At 41.4% G+C, this 18,552-nt stretch overlaps 1 protein-coding gene across 1 annotated transcript in view; it reads left to right on the plus strand.

Annotated features, from left to right (window-relative positions):
* Window positions 1-217: 217 nt before the first annotated feature.
* SRP68 (signal recognition particle 68) overlaps window positions 218-18,552 on the plus strand; it is a 29,822-nt gene continuing 11,487 nt past the window's right edge. The window contains exons 1-9 of the mRNA XM_057536208.1: window positions 218-416; window positions 1,985-2,051; window positions 4,724-4,837; window positions 8,115-8,310; window positions 8,873-8,955; window positions 9,288-9,397; window positions 9,752-9,834; window positions 11,438-11,578; window positions 18,374-18,472. Coding sequence (XP_057392191.1) covers window positions 257-416; window positions 1,985-2,051; window positions 4,724-4,837; window positions 8,115-8,310; window positions 8,873-8,955; window positions 9,288-9,397; window positions 9,752-9,834; window positions 11,438-11,578; window positions 18,374-18,472 — 1,053 coding nt within the window. The 5' untranslated portion in view covers window positions 218-256. The remainder of the gene's footprint in view (window positions 417-1,984; window positions 2,052-4,723; window positions 4,838-8,114; window positions 8,311-8,872; window positions 8,956-9,287; window positions 9,398-9,751; window positions 9,835-11,437; window positions 11,579-18,373; window positions 18,473-18,552) is intronic.

Genomic DNA, 18,552 nt, shown 5'->3' on the forward strand with positions numbered 1-18,552 from the left:
CCAGGAGACCTCAGCAGTTACGGCGTCCGCGAGCTTCCGGGCCCTCAGCCTAGCCCACCACCATTTGAAACCCGGAAGCCTAGCCCACGCGCAGGCGCACTCCAACAAGTGGCCGCTGCCTGCGGGCAGGGCCGTCGGCGGAGTCCGCCGGTATCCCGTCAGCCCGGCCGAGCCGGCTCCGCTCTCTCTCTCGCGCGCGCTCTCTCCGGTCGTCCCGCCTCCTCTATCCCGTCCTGCTTTGCGGCGCAGGGGCAAGATGGCTGCTGAGAAGCAGGTTCCTGCCGGCGGCGGTGGTAGCAGCAGCGGCGGTAGCGGTGGTGGACGCGGTGCCGGAGGAGAGGAAAATAAGGAAAACGAACGGCCTTCAGCTGGATCGAAGGCAAACAAAGAATTCGGAGACAGCCTGAGTTTGGAGAGTATCCTACAGAAATCGGGCCTAACTCGCAATGACTACGTGTCGATCTGGCGGGCCGGGGGCGGGAGAGGCGGCGGGTTGCGGCAAGACCTGGGCAGGAGAGGCCGAAGGTTGCAGTTTCTCTCGCTTCTACCTTTTGGCACTTAGAGTTTCAGGGTCTGGTTTTCGACTGGCCTTTCTTCGCATCTTCTTTGTCCTCCAGTCTGGGGAACGTCCTCTTCTTTCAAGCGGCACCGGAATATTGGGCAGTTTTCTTCAGTTTCCCCGCAGTTGCCCAGTTGGAGGGGCTGGTGATGGGGCTGACACTGGCCACTCTGGTGAACTACTGCCTTGGCAACTGGGGCCAATGAACTGGGGAGAGGAAACTGCAGTCTTGACCTTTTGGCCTAATACTTCTGTCTGACAGCCGTTGGGGAATGGATAATAAAAATTACAGTTTGATGCTCTGGAAGTGGAGGCAAAGGTTGAGTGTTGTAAGGGAAAGCTTATTGCCCATTTTGAATATAAATCATTGTAGATTGTTAACATTACTTGTATAGCTTTCTTAATAGGTCTGTAGACCTTTTATCTTGTTGAGAGTCATTCAGATGAATCGGTTTCTAGTTTTCATCAGAGTGTATCACAATTGAGTGTTGATGACATTAGTTTGTGGCTTTTTGAAACGAATAAGTAGTGGAGAAAATGTAGGTGAATTTCTGAAATAATACGTTTAGCTTGACATCTTAATATAGTAAAGTTTTCAGGAGATTGAAGTTTTACTTTTTGAACTGGTGATATCCTTTCAAATGGATGTTGGAATGCCTTGATTTTACTGCACACCTTATATCTGTTTGTCTCTTTTTAGTTATTGAAATAGTCCTTTTATTGTTCAGTATTTTAAAATACATCTGTAAAGAAGCATTGAGGAAACTTTAAAAGAAAACTAAAATTGTAGACAAAGGTCGTTGGACTTCCTAAAGTTTGGGACATAATCTTTAAATATTTTAAGATTCTTAAAAAGGAGAATTTGCTCAGGGCTTTTTCTTTTAAAAGAAAAACTAGCATTTTAATACAAACTGTTGTCTGGTTTGGTTGGCATGTGCTCACCATAGGCACATGCAACATCACAGCTGTTAAGGAAAGTCAGATTTGGCAGATGTACGAGGTTATGCAAATAAAGGAGTAGTACACGTCATTTATAACCTGAATCTGCTAAGATGAGTAAAACATTGGGTCCAGGTGTAAATCACTGGGAACCACCCCAGATGTAGTCAATATTTAGAAACCAGCAGCTTTAAGCTGTTGGGTCTCATTAATCCTCAATGGCTAATGATGCCCTTCTTTTTTAGTTTGAAAGTAGTTAACAGTTCAGGCAGTCAACTTTTCTACATGCTTAGCCCTGGTCCTGTCCTATGATAAGATAGCTACTGAAAATGCTTACCAGAGATTTCATTTATGTACTAAGTATTTCAGAAATGTTTAATGTGCTGTGATTTGATACAAATGTAGACTAATAGTACTAATATAGATGAATGTTTTGATTTATTTGGATTCTTGGCACTGTAAACTTTTCCTTAATCTTGGCTCTAGTTCTTCAGATTATTAAGGAATCCCAGCAGCAGCATGGTTTACGGCATGGAGATTTTCAGAGGTACAGGTTAGTATCATGTGCAAGATATATACAAATCTCTGTGGAATTTTCAAATTTGGTTTGCTTTTTTACTATCCTACTTATTCTGCTGTACCAGAAAGTATCCCTAGAAAGTCTAGTTCTTAACTTGTATTGAATTCTCAAGAAGATACTTAATTTTCAGATTTAAAAGGACCCAATCTTTATATCCATTTTGTCTCACAATATTGCAGATACATTGGAGGCTTCTGCTGAAAATAAGTTATGGTAATCTTTTTTTTTTTTTTAACTTAACCATATTATAGAATCTGGGTTACATTCCAGCTGTTGGCAATCACTGTTCTGATTTCCGTCATTATAGTTCTGCTTTTTTCAGAACATAGCCTTTTGTGTCTACATTCTCTCACCTAACATACTGCTCAGTAGTATTCCATTGCAGGGATGAATCGCAGTCTGCTTTTGTCCCCCAATTGAATGGCTATTGGTTGACTCGAATTTTTGTTTTTTCTAGTTATTATTAATTGTTTTCAATGTTACATTTTTAGATTTTTTGGTGGTAAAATATTCATAACATAAAAATGACTTTGATGTGTACCTTTTAGTCCGTTTTTATGTCTTTTAGTACATAAATATATTTGTATGTATGTGCCTACCAAATAGTATTTTTATTCTTCTAGTTTCTTTCTATGCATTTTTTTTCATAAGTTTGCTCATATCGTATATACAACTTTGTATTCCTCTTTTTTGCCAAACGTTATATGGTACATGTTTCTCCATGCCTATAAAAATGTTCCATACATGTGATTTTTATTAGTTGCATTATAACTCAATATATAGGCATACCATAATTTATTTACCTATTCCCCCAAGTTGGTTATTTATATCATAGCCAGTTTTGTAGGTTTAAAAATATTGTTCCCGTGAATATCTGTTCATACCTCTTTGTATTTCTGATCATTTCTTTAGTATAGAGTAGTACAGAAATAGACTGTCAGTTCAGGGAGTATGAACGTTTTTAAGGATCTTGATAAACGTATCCATATTGCCAGAAAATTTTTACCGATTTGTATTTCTACTCATAATGTGTGAGTGTCCCATTTGATTTTTTTTTTTTTAATAAATTTATTTATTTATTTATTTTTGGCTGTGTTGGGTCTTCGTTTCTGTGCGAGGGCTTTCTCCAGTTGCGGCGAGCGGGGGCCACTCTTTATCGCGGTGCGCGGGCCTTTCACTGTCGCGGCCTCTCCCGTTGCGGAGCACAGGCTCCAGACGCGCAGGCTCACTAGTTGTGGCTCACGGGCTTAGTTGCTCCGCGGCATGTGGGATCTTCCCAGACCAGGGCTCGAACCCGTGTCCCCTGCATTGGCAGGCAGATTCTTAACCACTGCGCCACCAGGGAAGTCCCCCATTTGATTTTTATGTGAAAGGGTAAGTGATAATTAAAGCATAATTATGAATCAAGGGAAAATATCTAGCTCATAGATTCGGTCAGACTATTATTTCTTCTTTTTAATAACCTGTGCTCTGGTAGCTTTTTTTTTTTTTTTTTTTTTAATTTATTTATTTATTTATTTTTGGCTGTGTTGGGTCTTCGTTGCTGCACTTGGGCTTTTCTCTAGTTGCAGTGAGCAGGAGCTGCTCTTCATTGCGGTGCGCGGGGTTCTCATTGCGGTGGCTTCTCGTTGCAGAGCACAGGCTCTAGGCGCATGGGCTTCAGTAGTTGCAGCACGTGGACTCAGTAGTTGTGGCTCAATGGGCTTAGTTGCTCCACGGCATGTGGGATCTTCCTGGACCAGGGCTCGAACCCGTGTCCCCTGCACTGGGAGGCGGATTCTTAACCACTGCACCACCAGGGAAGTCCGCTCTGGTAGCTTTAAGACTGAGATTTTGAAGTACCATTTAATATCATTTTGTATTGGAAATTTTATGCTATATTATTTGATTAAGGGTGGTAAAATTTTACATGTACTTTTACACAATGTAGTCAAAATACATTTATTGCACATCTATATGTTAGGCACTGTGCTATGACATTGGGGGAAACTTGAAAATAAAATCATCTTTGCACTAAGGGAGTTTATGTTAGTGAGATAGACATATAAGAACATAATATAATGCTCTCATATTGTAGTAGAAGTAAGAATAAAAAGTTGCATGAGTACAGAAGAGAGAGGCTTGGCACAGAGGTGATGTTTATAGTTTTCTTATTGATATCCTAATTAACCTCCTCACTTTTCTTCCAATATGCTTGCAGCTTCTTTCTCCACGCCTTCATTATCATCACAGTCTCCCTCAGGACGCCCCTGCTTCCCTTTCACATCCATCAGAATCCTACTCATTCTTTCAAAACCCACCATAAGTCCGCTCCAGCAAAGTGGGTTAGCAAGAAGAGAATGATTACTTGTTCAATTTGACATTTGCCTTGTTTTTTTGGTTGCCATTTTATCTGCATGATTCTCTCCAACTAGAGTATGGGTTCTTTGAGAATGGGTGCTGTGTCCTCATCTCTTCATGTTTTCTGTGGTACCAGTCATATTGCTTGCAGGTTTCCATTCAATAAATGTTTGCAAGAGGATGGTGGTATCTACAGCAACCATAAGTAGAATACCCCCAAACTTTTGACCTTACCTTATTGTAGAATTTACTATTGAAAGTATTATCAGCTTGGCCAAATGATTTTTGGTTGTGGTTTCCTACAGAGGCTACTGTTCCCGTAGACAAAGACGTCTTCGGAAAACACTCAACTTCAAGATGGGGAACAGACACAAATTCACAGGGAAAAAAGTAACTGAAGATCTTCTGACCGATAACAGGTATTGACTGCTCAGTGCTAAGTGCTGAATGCATCTTGCTAATACATTTATTGAACAATTACAGCGTGACAGGTGTTGTGTCAGACTCTTAGTTATTTCACGTGACCCTGTGGAATAGACATCTTTACTACTCCTGTGTCGTAAGATGAGGAGACTGAGCCTCAGAGAGACTCTCTAACTTGTTCAGGAACTATGGTAGCATGGTAAATGTTGAAGTAAGCTATTAGACTCTAACTGGTTATTAGGTAAGGTTTCTAGAACGCAAATTTCAATGTCTGAGTGCTTACTTAAACCATTATGTCTTAAGCGAAATCTGGCCATGTGTAAATTATTACAGAAGAGTTTTGTATTTCAGTGCTGAATGCATTCATGCTTAACATGACAGGATTACTCTATCAAAGCAATATGTATTAAAAGTCTATGGGTCAGTTCCTCAGACTTTGACCTGTGGACCAAAATGGTCTTCCTGCCACCTGTTTATTGTAAATAAAGTTGGAACACAGCCACACCATTTATTTAGATATTGCTTACAGCTGCTTTTGTGCTACGGTAGCAGAGTAGTTGTGACAGAGACCATATGGCCTATAAAGCCTAAAATACTTACTGTTGGGCCCTTTATGAAAAAAGTTTGCTGTCCCCTGGGCGAGTTGTGACCAGAACTGAGTTAGACACCATACTGGATGTAGAAGAGTTGGGGAGGCATAGTTACTGAAACTCATTGACTCTGATATTGTTGAGAGATATTGGTTGAGTACAGAACAGGGAACACTACAGGATAGCAAAACTGCCATATTGTGTGTCATTTACTGATAAGAATTCTGAAGTCTTGGAAGGGAGAAGTTAGTTTGGGGGTTCTTGATGGGGAAGCCAGGAAGCCTGCATGGAGGAGGCTGGACCTTTCAGGATTTGTGAGAGGAAAAGACATTCTGTGTTTGGGGAAACAGCGTGCCATGGTGTCTTTGGATGCAGTGTAGGAACTGTAATGCTCTGGGCAGTTGTTAGCTACTGCTCAGGCAGCGAAGAGGCTCGGAGCTTAGTGTATGAGACAGTCAGAAAACTAGAGCATGATGGGACGAAGCAGGCTGGATTGATTAAATCCGATGAGATCAAGTTAGGAAGAGTCTGTTACAACAGTGAGACCAGGCTAAGCTGCAGTTAAAGGAAGATGAATCAAGGCAGTAGTTTCAAGAAAGATTCACCATAATAATAATAAAGTAGCTAACTTATATAGCAGTTAGTAAGTGCCAGGCTCTGGTCTAAGTGTGTTATATGTATTACTGCATGGGAGAGTGAAGCACAGAAAGGTTAGTATTTTGCCCAAAGTCACACAGCTAGTGAGTGGTGGCACTGAGATTCCAATCCAGGCTCTTAACCACTTCAATATACTGCCTCTCTTTGCCCAGCGAAAGAAACCATCAACAAAATGAACAGGCAACCTGTTAAATGGGAGAAGATATTTCCAAATGATATATCCGATGAGGGGTTAATATCCAAAATATATAAAGAACTCATACAGCTCAATATCAAAAAAACAAACAATTCAATTAAAAAATGGGCAGAGGATCTGAATAGAAATTTTTCTAAGGAAGTTATACAGATGGCCATCAGGCACCTGAAAAGATGCTCCACATCACTAGTTGTCAGGGAAATGCAAATCAGAACCACGATGAGATATCACCTCACACCTGTCGGAATAGCTGTGATCAAAAAGACAGGAAATGGGCTTCCCTGGTGGCGCAGTGGTTGAGAGTCTGCCTGCCAATGCAGGGGACACGGGTTCGAGCCCTGGTCTGGGAAGATCCCACATGCCGCGGAGCAACTAAGCCCGTGTGCCACAATTACTGAGCCTGCGCGTCTGGAGCCTGTGATCCGCAGCAAGAGAGGCCGCGACAGTGAAAGGCCCACGCACCGCGATGAAGAGTGACCCCCACTTGCCACAACTAGAGAAAGCCCTCGCACAGAAACGAAGACCCAACACAGCCAAAAATAAATAAATAAATAAATAAATATTTAAAAAAAAAAAAAAAAAAAAAAAAAAGACAGGAAATAACAAGTGTTGGTGAGGATGTGGAGAGAAGGGAGCCCTCGTGCACTGTTGGTGGGAATGTAAATTGGTGCGGTCACTATGGAAAACAGTACAGAGGTTCCTCCAAAAATTAAAAATAGAACTGTATGACTCAGCAATTCCACTTCTGGGTATGTATCTGAAAAAAACCCCCCAAAAACACGAATTAAAAAAGATACATGCACACCAGCGTTTATTGTGTAGCATTGTTTACAATAGCTAAGATGTGGAAGCAGCCTAAGTGTCCACTGATAGATAACAGATAAAGAAGGTTTTATATCTAAATCTATGTCTATATCTATATTTAAACCAGAGCTCAGAAACAGAAACAAAGATGCCCACTTCTTCTTGTAAAAGCAAGATCAGGTTACATATATGTGACTCAGCCATAAAAAAGAATGAAATCTTGCCATTTGCGACAACATGGATGGACCTAGAGAGTATTATGCTAAGTGAAATTAGGGGAAGACAGATACTGTATGATCTCACTTATATGTGGAATCTAAAAAACAAATGAACAAACAAAACAGACTTGTAGAGAACAAGCTGGTGGTTGCCAGGGGGGAGAGAAGTGGGAAGGCGTGGGTGAAATAGGGGAAGGGGATTAAGAAGTACAAACTTCCAGTTATACAATAGAGTCACAGGGATATAATGCACAACATAGGGAATATAGTCAATAATATAGTAATACCTTTGTATGGTGACTAGACTTCCTGTGGTGATCATTTCATAATGTATAAAAATATCGGATCTCTGTGTGGTACACCTGAAACTAATATAATGTTTTAAGTCAGCTATACTTCAATTTAAAAAAATACACACACACATATATATATATGTGTGTATACACTACTTCTCAAGGACTTGGTTTCTAACTGAGTTGGGATGAAGGAGATATGATTCAAAGATGAGGCCAGATTATGTGCCTAGCTAGACTGCCTCTATTTGCTAAATTTGGGAGGGGTAAGTCTGAATTTGCCAAGTTTGAGGCGATAGCAGGCTTTTCAATGAGATGTGTCTGATAGGTGGTTAGAAACCTATCAGAGATGCTGATTTGGGAGCCATGGTTGATACTGAAGAGCAGCTCTGAGGAGGAAAGCAAGGGAGAGCATAGGGAAAAGTTGAGAGGCCAAAGATTGCACGTCAGAGAATATCTGAGTCTGGTGCTCCTGGCCTTTGCTGTTCAGTTGGCCCATTCTGTCTCTGGTTTAGATATTTGCTTCTGGTTCTGATGGATGCTGAGAGAGCCTGGAGCTATGCCATGCAGCTCAAACAGGAAGCCAACACTGAACCTCGAAAACGGTTCCACTTGTTATCTCGCCTACGCAAAGCTGTGAAGCATGCGGAGGAGTTGGAACGCTTGTGTGAGAGCAATCGTGTGGACGCCAAGACCAAGTTGGAGGCTCAGGTTAGTGTCTTAACGTCAGCTTTGCTTTATTGTGGAGATTAGAGACGTAAACAGAACAGAGTTTCTTACATTATATGTTGGTAGTCAGGAGAGGAAAAAACCTAATCTTTCTTTTAAAAAGTGAAGTTGGCTCTTGTTTTTGTTTTTGAGCTCTTGGTTTTTAACAATTAGCTCTAACTTTTAAGGAAGCCCATGCTTCTTTTGATATGTGCATGGAGAACTTGTATCTGGGAAGTTCACAAAATAAGAATTTTTTTCGTAATATTTGAAAAGAGATGAAAGATATTTCAATTTTTGATGCTTATGTTATAGCCCAGAAGCGGGTTGTTAAATAAAATGAAGAGAACAAATTTTCTTTATTTTGAAGTTCTTTCCTAGGAAGTAAAATGAATCATAAAATTACCTATGTATCACATTTTATTAGTGAAATAAATTTTTTTCTTTTAGAATCAACCTGAATATCTCTGTATTCTTGATATCAAAGTTCGAAGCAAGTAGAGGAGATTGGGCTGTCTGGTTGTCGGGTGTTGAAGCAGTTTCTCTTTTCCCATCACCTTTACAGGCTTACACAGCTTACCTCTCAGGAATGCTGCGGTTTGAACATCAAGAATGGAAAGCCGCCATTGAGGCTTTTAACAAATGCAAGTAAGTCCTCTGGTCCAAAGGCTGTGACCAGTTTTTTGGTTGTTTTTTTTTTAATATCTTTATTGGAGTATAATTGCTTTACAATGGTGTGTTAGTTTCTGCTTTATAACTGTGACCAGTTTTGATGATAGTCACATTCAAGCTGCATGTCAGCTAATGCTTGTTTCTGTGAAAATTACTACAATTTCTTTCTTGTTTTCTTCTCTTTAGAAATGTTGATTCTTCTCTTTCAGCCTCAGAACATGCCAGTTCTGGTAGTTGGTCTGTGTTCCTTGTGAGTTTATTTTCTTAAAGTGAGGGTGCCGTGAACCATGATGTTTTTTTCCTCGCAGGACTATCTATGAGAAGCTGGCCAGCGCTTTCACAGAGGAGCAGGCTGTGCTGTACAACCAGCGTGTGGAGGAGATCTCGCCCAACATCCGCTACTGTGCATATAACATTGGTGAGCGGGCTGCGTGGGGCATCAACAGGTGGCTTGGTGGTGGTTCATCTCAGAAAGCCTAGAGAATTTCTTTAACTTTCTTCCCTTTCCCTTGCTTCCATCTTTGGCCTGGGTTTTGGTTGATGAAAAAAGTAGAATTGTCAGAGTTAGACCTGCTCGAAACCCAGAAGGGAATTCCATTGCTTCAGTTTTGGCCCTGCCATCTTCTGTACTCACCAAGAGCTTTGTGAAAGGACTTGGGAGTCCTTGAAACGTGCTTGTGGGGGAGAAGAGCTTGGAGTTGAATCTAGTGGTTCTTGAGGGAACAGCCAACTTGCTCGAGGATTTTCCACTCAATATCTCTCTTTTTCTCAGGGGACCAGTCAGCTATCAATGAACTCATGCAGATGAGATTGAGGTCAGGGGGCACTGAGGGTCTCCTGGCTGAAAAATTGGAGGTAATCTAGTATGCACATTTTTGTGAAAAGTCTTTGGTTTGAAAAAAGTCCAGTAAAAGAAGTAATCCATAATCCTGTCATCCAAGGATAATTGCTGTCAATATATGCATATTTATATCTATTTTTAACAAAAACTATTTTCACTTAATATTTTAAAGTGTTCAACTTTCTTACTTTGGTACTCATAGAAAAAGTAGGAAATATAAAAGACTGGGAAAGATTGGGGGAAAAAAAAATAGAATCATTTAGGGGCTTCCCTTGTGGCGCATTGGTTGAGAATCCGCCTGCCCTTGCAGGGGACATGGGTTTGAACCCTGGTCTGGGAAGATCCCACATGCTGCGGAGCACCTGGGCCCGTGCGCCACAACTGCTGAGCCTGTGTTCTGGAGCCCGCGTGCCACAGCTGCCGAGGCCCACGTGCCTAGAGCCCGTGCTCCACAACAAGAGAAGCCACTGCAATGAGAGGCCCTCGCACTGCAATGAACAGTAGCCCCCGCTCGCCGCAACTAGAGAAAACCCGCGCACAGCAACAAAGACCCAACACAGCCAAAAATAAAAATAAAATAAATAAATTTTTTAAAAAACAGAATCGTGTGGGTTACCACCCAGAGGTAACCACTGTTAATGATATGATGAATATCTTGCAAACTTTTTTTTTTTTAATTTTTATTTATTTATTTATTTATGGCTGCTTTGGGTCTTCACTAGTGCATGCGGGCTTTCTCTAGTTGCGGCAAGCGGGGGCTACTCTTCATTGTGGTGCACAGGCTTCTCACTGTGGTGGCTTCTCTAGTTGCGGAGCATGGGCTCTAGGCGCGCTGGCTTCAGTAGTTGTGGCTCGTGGGGTCTAGAGCGCCGGCTCGGTAGTTGTGGGGCACGGGCTTAGTTGCTCTGCAGCATGTGGGATCTTCCCGGACTAGGGCTCGAACCCATGTCCCCTGTATTGACAGGCAGATTCTTAACCACTGCACCACCAGGGAAGTCCCGCAAACTTGTATATGTAGAGAAAAAGGCATATGTTTTAAAAATAGAATCTCAGTATACACTGTTTAGTAACGTGCTTCTTAAATTTAATGTCACGTGCATTTTCTCCACTTCAGTAAATACATTTCCACACATCTTTTGGTGACCACATGGTATTCCATTGTGGTACATGTTTTATTTGACCACTTATTGTTAATTGTTTAAAGTGGTAACTGGTATTAACATGAATATCTGTGTCCCCAGTTTTTGTATACAGTCTTAGTTATTTCCTTAGGATAAATTTGTAAAAGTGGAATTGAATGTTTTGGAAGCTTTTGATACATATTGACAAATATTTTTAGTAAGTTTCTACTAATTTACATTTCTGCTTGCAATGCTTTTCTCCTTACACCCTTGCCAAAACTTAGTGTTGCTCTTGTTAGCCTTCTGTTGTGTCCTTTTAATATTGGAGTTTCTATAAGCTAAGAAATACGCCAGGGAGGAATTTAAATACAAATTTGTATATACTCTATAAGCTGTAATATGTTTTAGAAAGAGACAAATGATGGTTTCCACTGATTTCCACCTTGATCACTCATATCCACAGTTAAAGCTTTAACTTTTTAAAACTGCCTTCCAGGCGTTGATCACGCAGACTCGAGCCAAGCAGGCAGCCACCATGAGTGAAGTGGAATGGAGAGGCAGAGCGGTCCCGGTGAGGATCGACAAAGTGAGGATCTTTTTACTGGGATTGGCCGACAATGAGGCAGCCATCGCCCAGGTAAGGAGCAAGGACCTATTCTGTTCTCTTCTGTGTGTGTCTGGAGGTTGTCCCTGAGTGTTTAACATGTAGTGTTTTGTTGCTGCTTGGGATTTGGTAACAGTCTCAAGATGTACCCTCTTGAATAAAATTATTTTGAAAGCTGAGTTTATCAAGGAGTTCTTATGTTTGGACGGCAAAGAAATTGACAGTGACAGCCTTCAGTAAAAATGGGAGCAACAAGGGTCTGCTTAAAGTCAGGGTTTACATTCGGCCCAGCAGGTGGTGCAGCAGCATGACTGTTATGTCCCTTGTGTCCGTCTGACCTCTTGTCCTAACCTTCTAGCCCTAAAGGGCCACCTCTTGTTCCTGGGCCCTTTAAAGACAGCTAAACCAGAACATCTTGTTTTATGTGAGGTGTATATGCAGTATTCATGCAAAGCCATACTACCTGATGCTCCTGCTGAGATAATTCTTACCTGTTTGCGGGTGTGAACAACCAAATGAGTTCCAAAAGATGAGAGATCCTGGTCATCTTGGTTTGTATGAAGTAGGCAGTGATTGAGGCGTTTTTTTAGAGCTCCTTCTCCATATTAGGTGAAGAACGTCTGAGAAAAAACTAGGCTGCTCCCTGTGTCTCCAGCCTCAGCAGGGACCCGTGGCATTTCATGAGACTTCACAGCAAGCTACTGCACCCGGGGTGATGTTTGTATGAGGTGCTTTCTTAGTTGTGCTGATGAGTTGTCTTAAGCATCCAAACCTTTCAGTGACTTGTTCCAGAATGGCTCCTTTGGGTTGGGGACAGCTTTCAACAATTGAAGGATTTCTTTGTGCCTTTTGTTTGTATTACATATTACCCCTTATTTACCCTTTATCTCCTTGAAAGACAGAAGACTAGAACAATACCAGAAAGTTGAGTTTTCGTTAATCTAAAAGACTAAACTGCTGAGAACATTTCATTGGCATTTAGGGTATAGAGGTCTCTCTTCTGCACTAGGGCTGATAGCAACCATTTAGATTATGCAACTGGGTTAACTCTTTTGTTTTAAAGCGATGCATACTGGAAGAAAAGAACTGCTACAGTTCTGTGCCAGGCATCAGGCGGTGACAATGGGGCAGAAATTCTGGATAGAATAGGGGGCAAGGGAGGTCAGTAGGGGCAAATAAAATAGGGACTCCTTAGGAATGGGGCCACAGACATACATCAGACAAAGGACAAGAAAAGATAACATTTATTAAGTAACTTTAAAAAGCTGTTCATGCTTAACATTTATAAAATATAAATTTTTTAAAAATTCTATTTATTTATTTATTTATTTATTTTGGCTGTGGCGTGTCTTAGTTGTGGTATGCAGAATCTTTAGTTGCATCATGTGGACTTCTTAGCTGCGGCATGTGGGATCTAGTTCCCCAACCAGGGATCGAACCCGGGCCCCCTGCATTGGGAGCACGGAGTCTTACCCACTGGACCACCAGGGGAGTCCCAAAATATAAATGTTTTTAAGAAATCAACCTGACTTAAGAAAACAACCTGTGATCAGGTGACTGACCATGACTTTCTCTAGCTGCAGCGAGCAGGGGCTACTCTTTGTTGCAGTGCGCCGGCTTCTCATTGCGATGGCTTCCCTTGTTGCGGAGCATGGGCCCTAGATTGCACGGGCTTCAGTAGTTGTGTCATGCAGGCTCTAGAGTGCAGGCTCAGTAGTTGTGGTACACGGGCTTAGCTGCTCCGTGGCATGTGGGATCTTCCTGGACCAGGGATCGAACCCGTGTCCCCTGAATTAGCAGGCAGATTCTTGACCACTGTGCCACCAGGGAAGTCCTGTATGAGTTTTTTTTTTTTTTTTTTTTTTATTTATTTGTTTGTTTGTTTTTTGGCTGTATTGGGTCTTTGTTTCTGTGCAAGGGCTTTCTCTAGTTGCGGCGAGCGGGGGCCACTCTTCATCGCAGTGCACGGGCCTCTCACTGTTGTGGCCTCTCTTGTTGTGGAGCACAGGCTCCAGATGCGCAGGCTCAGTAGTTGTGACTCACGGGCCTAGTTGCTCCACGGCATGTGGGATCTTCCCAGACCAGGGCTCGAACCCGTGTCCCCTGCATTGGCAGGCAGATTCTCAACCACTGCGCCACCAGGGAAGCCCCTGTATGAGTTTTTAATTGTTATCCTGTAAGATACAGTGGTGTGTTTGAAGAGTGTATGAAATCAAAGGGTTGGAAAGAACCATATAGGGATAGTTTCAAATCTTTAAAGGCTGAAGCAGGAAGAATATTTGAAGCCTGTTAACGTAGTGAATTACATTGATTAATTTTCAGTGTTTAAACCAACCTTGAATATCTGGTTTAACCCACTTGGTTATAATATATTGTACTTTTTATTTATACATTGCTGGATTTGGTTTGTTAATACTTTAAGAATTTTGCATCTGTTTTCATGAGAAATAGTGGCCTATGATTTTCTTGTCTTGTATGTAATGTCTTTTTTAGGGTTGGTGTCAGGGTTATACATACCTAATAAAACAAATTTGGAGATGTTCCCTTCTTCTCTTTTTCTGAAAGAGTATGTAACACTGGTATTTTTTTTTCCTTAAATGTTTGTTATAATTCACCAGTGATACCATTGGTCCTGGAGTTTTCTTTGTGAGAAGGTTTTTAAAATTTGTTTTTGCTTGTTTTAAACAAATATTATTCCTTTACAAGTTGTAGGGCTATTCGGATTTCCTGTTTTATGTTGTGTCAGTTTGGATTTTATTTTTTTAAAGGAAATTATTACTTTCATGTAAATTGTTGATTTTACTGACAGAGTTTACAGTATTCCCTTATCATTTTAATGTTTGTAGAATCTTTTAAGTGCCTGGTTAATGTGCTCGTTGTGGTGAATACAGTTATCTGCGGTTTTCAAGCATCTTACAGTACATTAGGATCACTTGAGTATCAGAGACCTTTAAATAATTTGGTAGATCAAACAAAATGTGTATTAATCCCAGGAATACCATTAAGGTTTTAACATTAAAAGCGGGGTGTGGGGGGATGGATTGGGAGATTGGGATTGACATATATACACTATTGATACTATGTATAAAATAGATAACTAGTGAGAACCTACTGTATAGCACAGGGAACTCTACTCAGTGCTCTGTGGTGACCTAAATGGGAAGGAAATCCAAAAAAGAGGGGATATATGTATATGTATAGCTGTTTCACTTTGCTGTACAGTAGAAACTAACACAACATTGTAAAGCAACTATACTCCAATAAAAATTAAAAAAAAAAAAACAACATTAAAAACAGTTACGTGCCTAATGTGCTATATCACACATATACCACCAGGTCAAGCCAGTAAATAAAGTAATTTAAGTGCAGTGTCAAAGTTTAGTTAAATCCTGAGATGTCAGGTCTAGCACTGTGGCTGATTAAATGTGTATTGAACTGAATGAACCGTGGGTTATAAAATGTGGGAAATGCCCTTTGGCCGTTTGAGGCTAATCTCCAGAAGAACTTCTTGCTCCTTGGTGCCACTGTCAGATGATTTGCCTGTTCTCCTTATTGTATCGAGTTCTCTGCCCTGGAAACCAAGCACTCTGCCTGAGAGAGACAGGGCTTTTCATTACAGTGTTTCCTAACCTGGTTGATGTTGGTGTTTGCCACCCTCTGGGAACTGGAATGCAGGAATTTGGTAGCCCCAGCTTCTTGCTTGCTTGTAGAGGTTTTTAATGACATTTAAACACTAAAACTGCAGTTTACTGAAAAGCATGGAAGGAAGAAATAATTCAGGGAGATAATATTAAACTGCAAAGACTGGAGCTGAGGCTTAATCAGCTGCCAGAATCCAGCTGCAAAATCCTTCCTTTCTTTAGCCAAGCTTTATGTTCTCATGTCTTTAATATTGTCTTACTTTATGATTTATTTCTGTTTTGCTTTGTTAGTCCTTGGTCCTACCTGAATTGTCACTGGTGGTGATTTGAGGGTGTAAGGCAGCTCTTGGGTGGGGTGGGGGGTGGGCAGCTTTAAAGTCTCTGCAGGTTTCATGATTCTTATCCTCAGGTTATGGCTAATGTTTTAATGTTTGACTGGAAGGGAGATCATTTCCCCTTTTCTCTAAAAAAAAAAAAAATTTTTAAGTGAGGTTTGTATCCTCTTTTACTCAAGTCCCATGTGTTTTTCACTAGACCTCACTGGGCCGAGCCAGGCTTGGTTTCCATCCCCTTGGTTCTCCTGCGAGTGTGGTGGAGAATGTGGTCAGACTCGCCTTGTTGTCTCTCAGTCACACCACCACCTTCCAGCAATTTTTGTAGACAAGCGAAAACCATCTGGGAGCTCTGTTTTAAAGAGCTGGGGGTCTCTACCTCAGGACACAAGCAGCTGGTTTTAGTCAGCGCTGAGATGTGGTTTGAGGCTGTGGAAAAGCACATCTGAGAGTGTTTGAAGTTTTATAAAAATTGATCTCGAGTTTGTTTATTAGGACTGAGTAACACATTACTTCTGGGCTTCAGGTTTCTCTCTGTCATAGGCACACCTGGGAAAGGTCCAGGCAGACCACAAGTTCTTATGCAGGGAGTTTGCGCCTGTGTTTAGGAGCATGTTCTTGTTGGTTCAGTGGCCGACTTGAGACATATGCATGTGGATTCTGAGGGACCCTCCCTCTGCATACGTATAGAGAGGTGTTTCTTGTTCCACTGCCCCTTCAGGATTATCTTAGCCTCCAAGATAGGTTTATAGAATAAGCGGGTAAGTAGCAAAATATGTTTCAGGCTTCCTGTTTGGAGACATTTTGTCCAGCCCAGGAGAATCGTGAGAAGTTCTGCTCCAGAGAGTAGTGGTCTCCACGTCACTGTGCAGTGCAGCTGCTGTTAGGAAAACACAATTGACTGAAGTCCTCCCCTTCAGATAGGCTTTTTCCTTCATTGCAGTTTAAGACTTTTGTAAGATTCCCAATGGAACTTAGAATTTTCTGGAAGCAGAGGGAAAATTTGCTTATGTTCAGTACCTTGATACAGAGGTTTCCTTATTCAAAGGGAACGAAGGTAATACATGGCATTAAAGAGGTTTAGCATTTTAGACATCATTTTAATTTTTTAATTTGAGCCATTCCCTCCCTGTAGGAAAGGAGACAGATCCTGTGTAGCTGGTAAAACCAAATTTACTCTTTTCTTACTTATACACCCGTTGCCCCGACTGCTGAACCCCACCCATCTTAAAAGGGTGTCGGTGGCCTGTTTGCCGGATTGCATGGCATCAAACTGATGCTGGAGTTTATCCTGCCTGCTCACGAGATGGCTCTGGTATGTGTGTGGTTAGTGCCAGGTCTGTTCGCGTATCTTATTCTGCGGCTGCTCCGTTCCACAGGATCTGTACTTTGAAAAATTTGGCCAGTTTGATTAAATGATTATAAAGAGTCTTGCTAACTTGAGATGCTTAATTAACAGTGTTTCGTGTGAGTGTGTTTCTCCAGAGCTGGGCTCTGGATTCTTACTGTCCAGTGCAGTAGCCACTTGAACACATACAGCTATTTACATTAATTAAAATTTCAGATTGCTCAGTAGCCACATGTAGCTAATGACGACTACAATGGACAGTGCAGATACATCATTATCACAGAAAGTTCTAGGGGACAGCACTGCTCTAGGCTTCAGCGAGCTAATGGTGGCTGTGTTTGGCTTTATAAGTTTATAGAGTAGCTGTGCCCCTGATTTGTTCCTAAGTTACTGAAAAACAGGGAAGTCAAGTAACTTATAAATAGAAAAGTATGTTCGATTTATATTGGGTAATTTACAAGGAAGTTTTTTTCCACACTGGAAACTAGGAAAAACATAGGCGTTCTTAAGAGAAGAAAAGGTTTTTCTTTAAGCCCCTCCCAACCATCTCTTAAAGGAGTGGGTGGTACCGGCTTTTCTTTGGGGCTTTCTTGGAGGTCAGTTGAGTGTCAAGAGATCAGATTGGATGTTAGTTTCTGTGGAAAGTCAAACATAATCATGGGAATGTTGATGTTCTAATGTCAGAGTGGGTCTGCAAGTAACACAAGTTCATCTCCTTTTTGCTTTTTGTTCATTCCCACCTGCTCAGTCAGATTCTTTAGAATGATTATGTGGCTTGGCAGGTATTCAGTTAATGAATCACTTTTTTGCCTTATCCCAGCCGGCTGGCAGAGGGTTGACGCCCTATGCTTTGTCAACCTCATCTGCCCTAAAAATGTTCTCAGCGTAGCCATATGGAATATCTGAGGGCAGAATTTCTGTAGTGAGGAGAACCTCATATGGCATTTAGGAGAAATATATTTTTGATTGGGTATTGATTAGTAATGTTACTCACCTGCTTGGACTTAAAAGAAATCCAGTATGTGTAAGTCCGTTGGGTTACATTTGTAAGGAAAAGAAACTTCTGCTGTGCTGAGCCTCAATGTGAGGTAGCAGTGCCCCAAATCTAGTCCATAAGGCCTGTCTAGGGAAGCCAGGTGCAGGTCGGGAGCAGAGGTAGAAGAGTTGGAGGAGAATAGTAGAAAGTTCTATGATAGAGGAAACATTAAAGCATCTGTTGCCTGACAGTTTAGATCAGTTATACAGATACTTTTTCAGTATGTTCACTTTATATTTATATATATATATTTCTCATTTCCATACAAATAAAGACTAAAACCATAAGAAAAATCGTATATGATAGAGAATATTTAACAATTGAAATGATCTCCGATTCGGGCCATTTTTTTGTTGATGTGTGTATTTGTGTCTAATGGGAGGAATCAAAGCGATGTTATGCCCTCCTCCCATCAGAGTACTATGTCTTACTCAAAAGAAAATCTTTTTACTGCCTTCTGCCTTTGTTTAGGCTGAAAGTGAAGAAACCAAGGAGCGTCTGTTTGAATCCATGCTCAGTGAGTGTCGGGACGCCATCCAGGCCGTTCGGGAAGAGCTCAAGCCAGATCAGGTAGGACTCTCAGCTGAGCCACGGGCTCCTGTTCTGGGCTGAGGTCCTCTTCAGTCTGTGTGTCGCATTCTCAGTGCATT

This window comes from Balaenoptera acutorostrata, chromosome 20 (assembly GCF_949987535.1).
Source record: "Balaenoptera acutorostrata chromosome 20, mBalAcu1.1, whole genome shotgun sequence".
NCBI classification, from domain to species: domain Eukaryota; kingdom Metazoa; phylum Chordata; class Mammalia; order Artiodactyla; family Balaenopteridae; genus Balaenoptera; species Balaenoptera acutorostrata.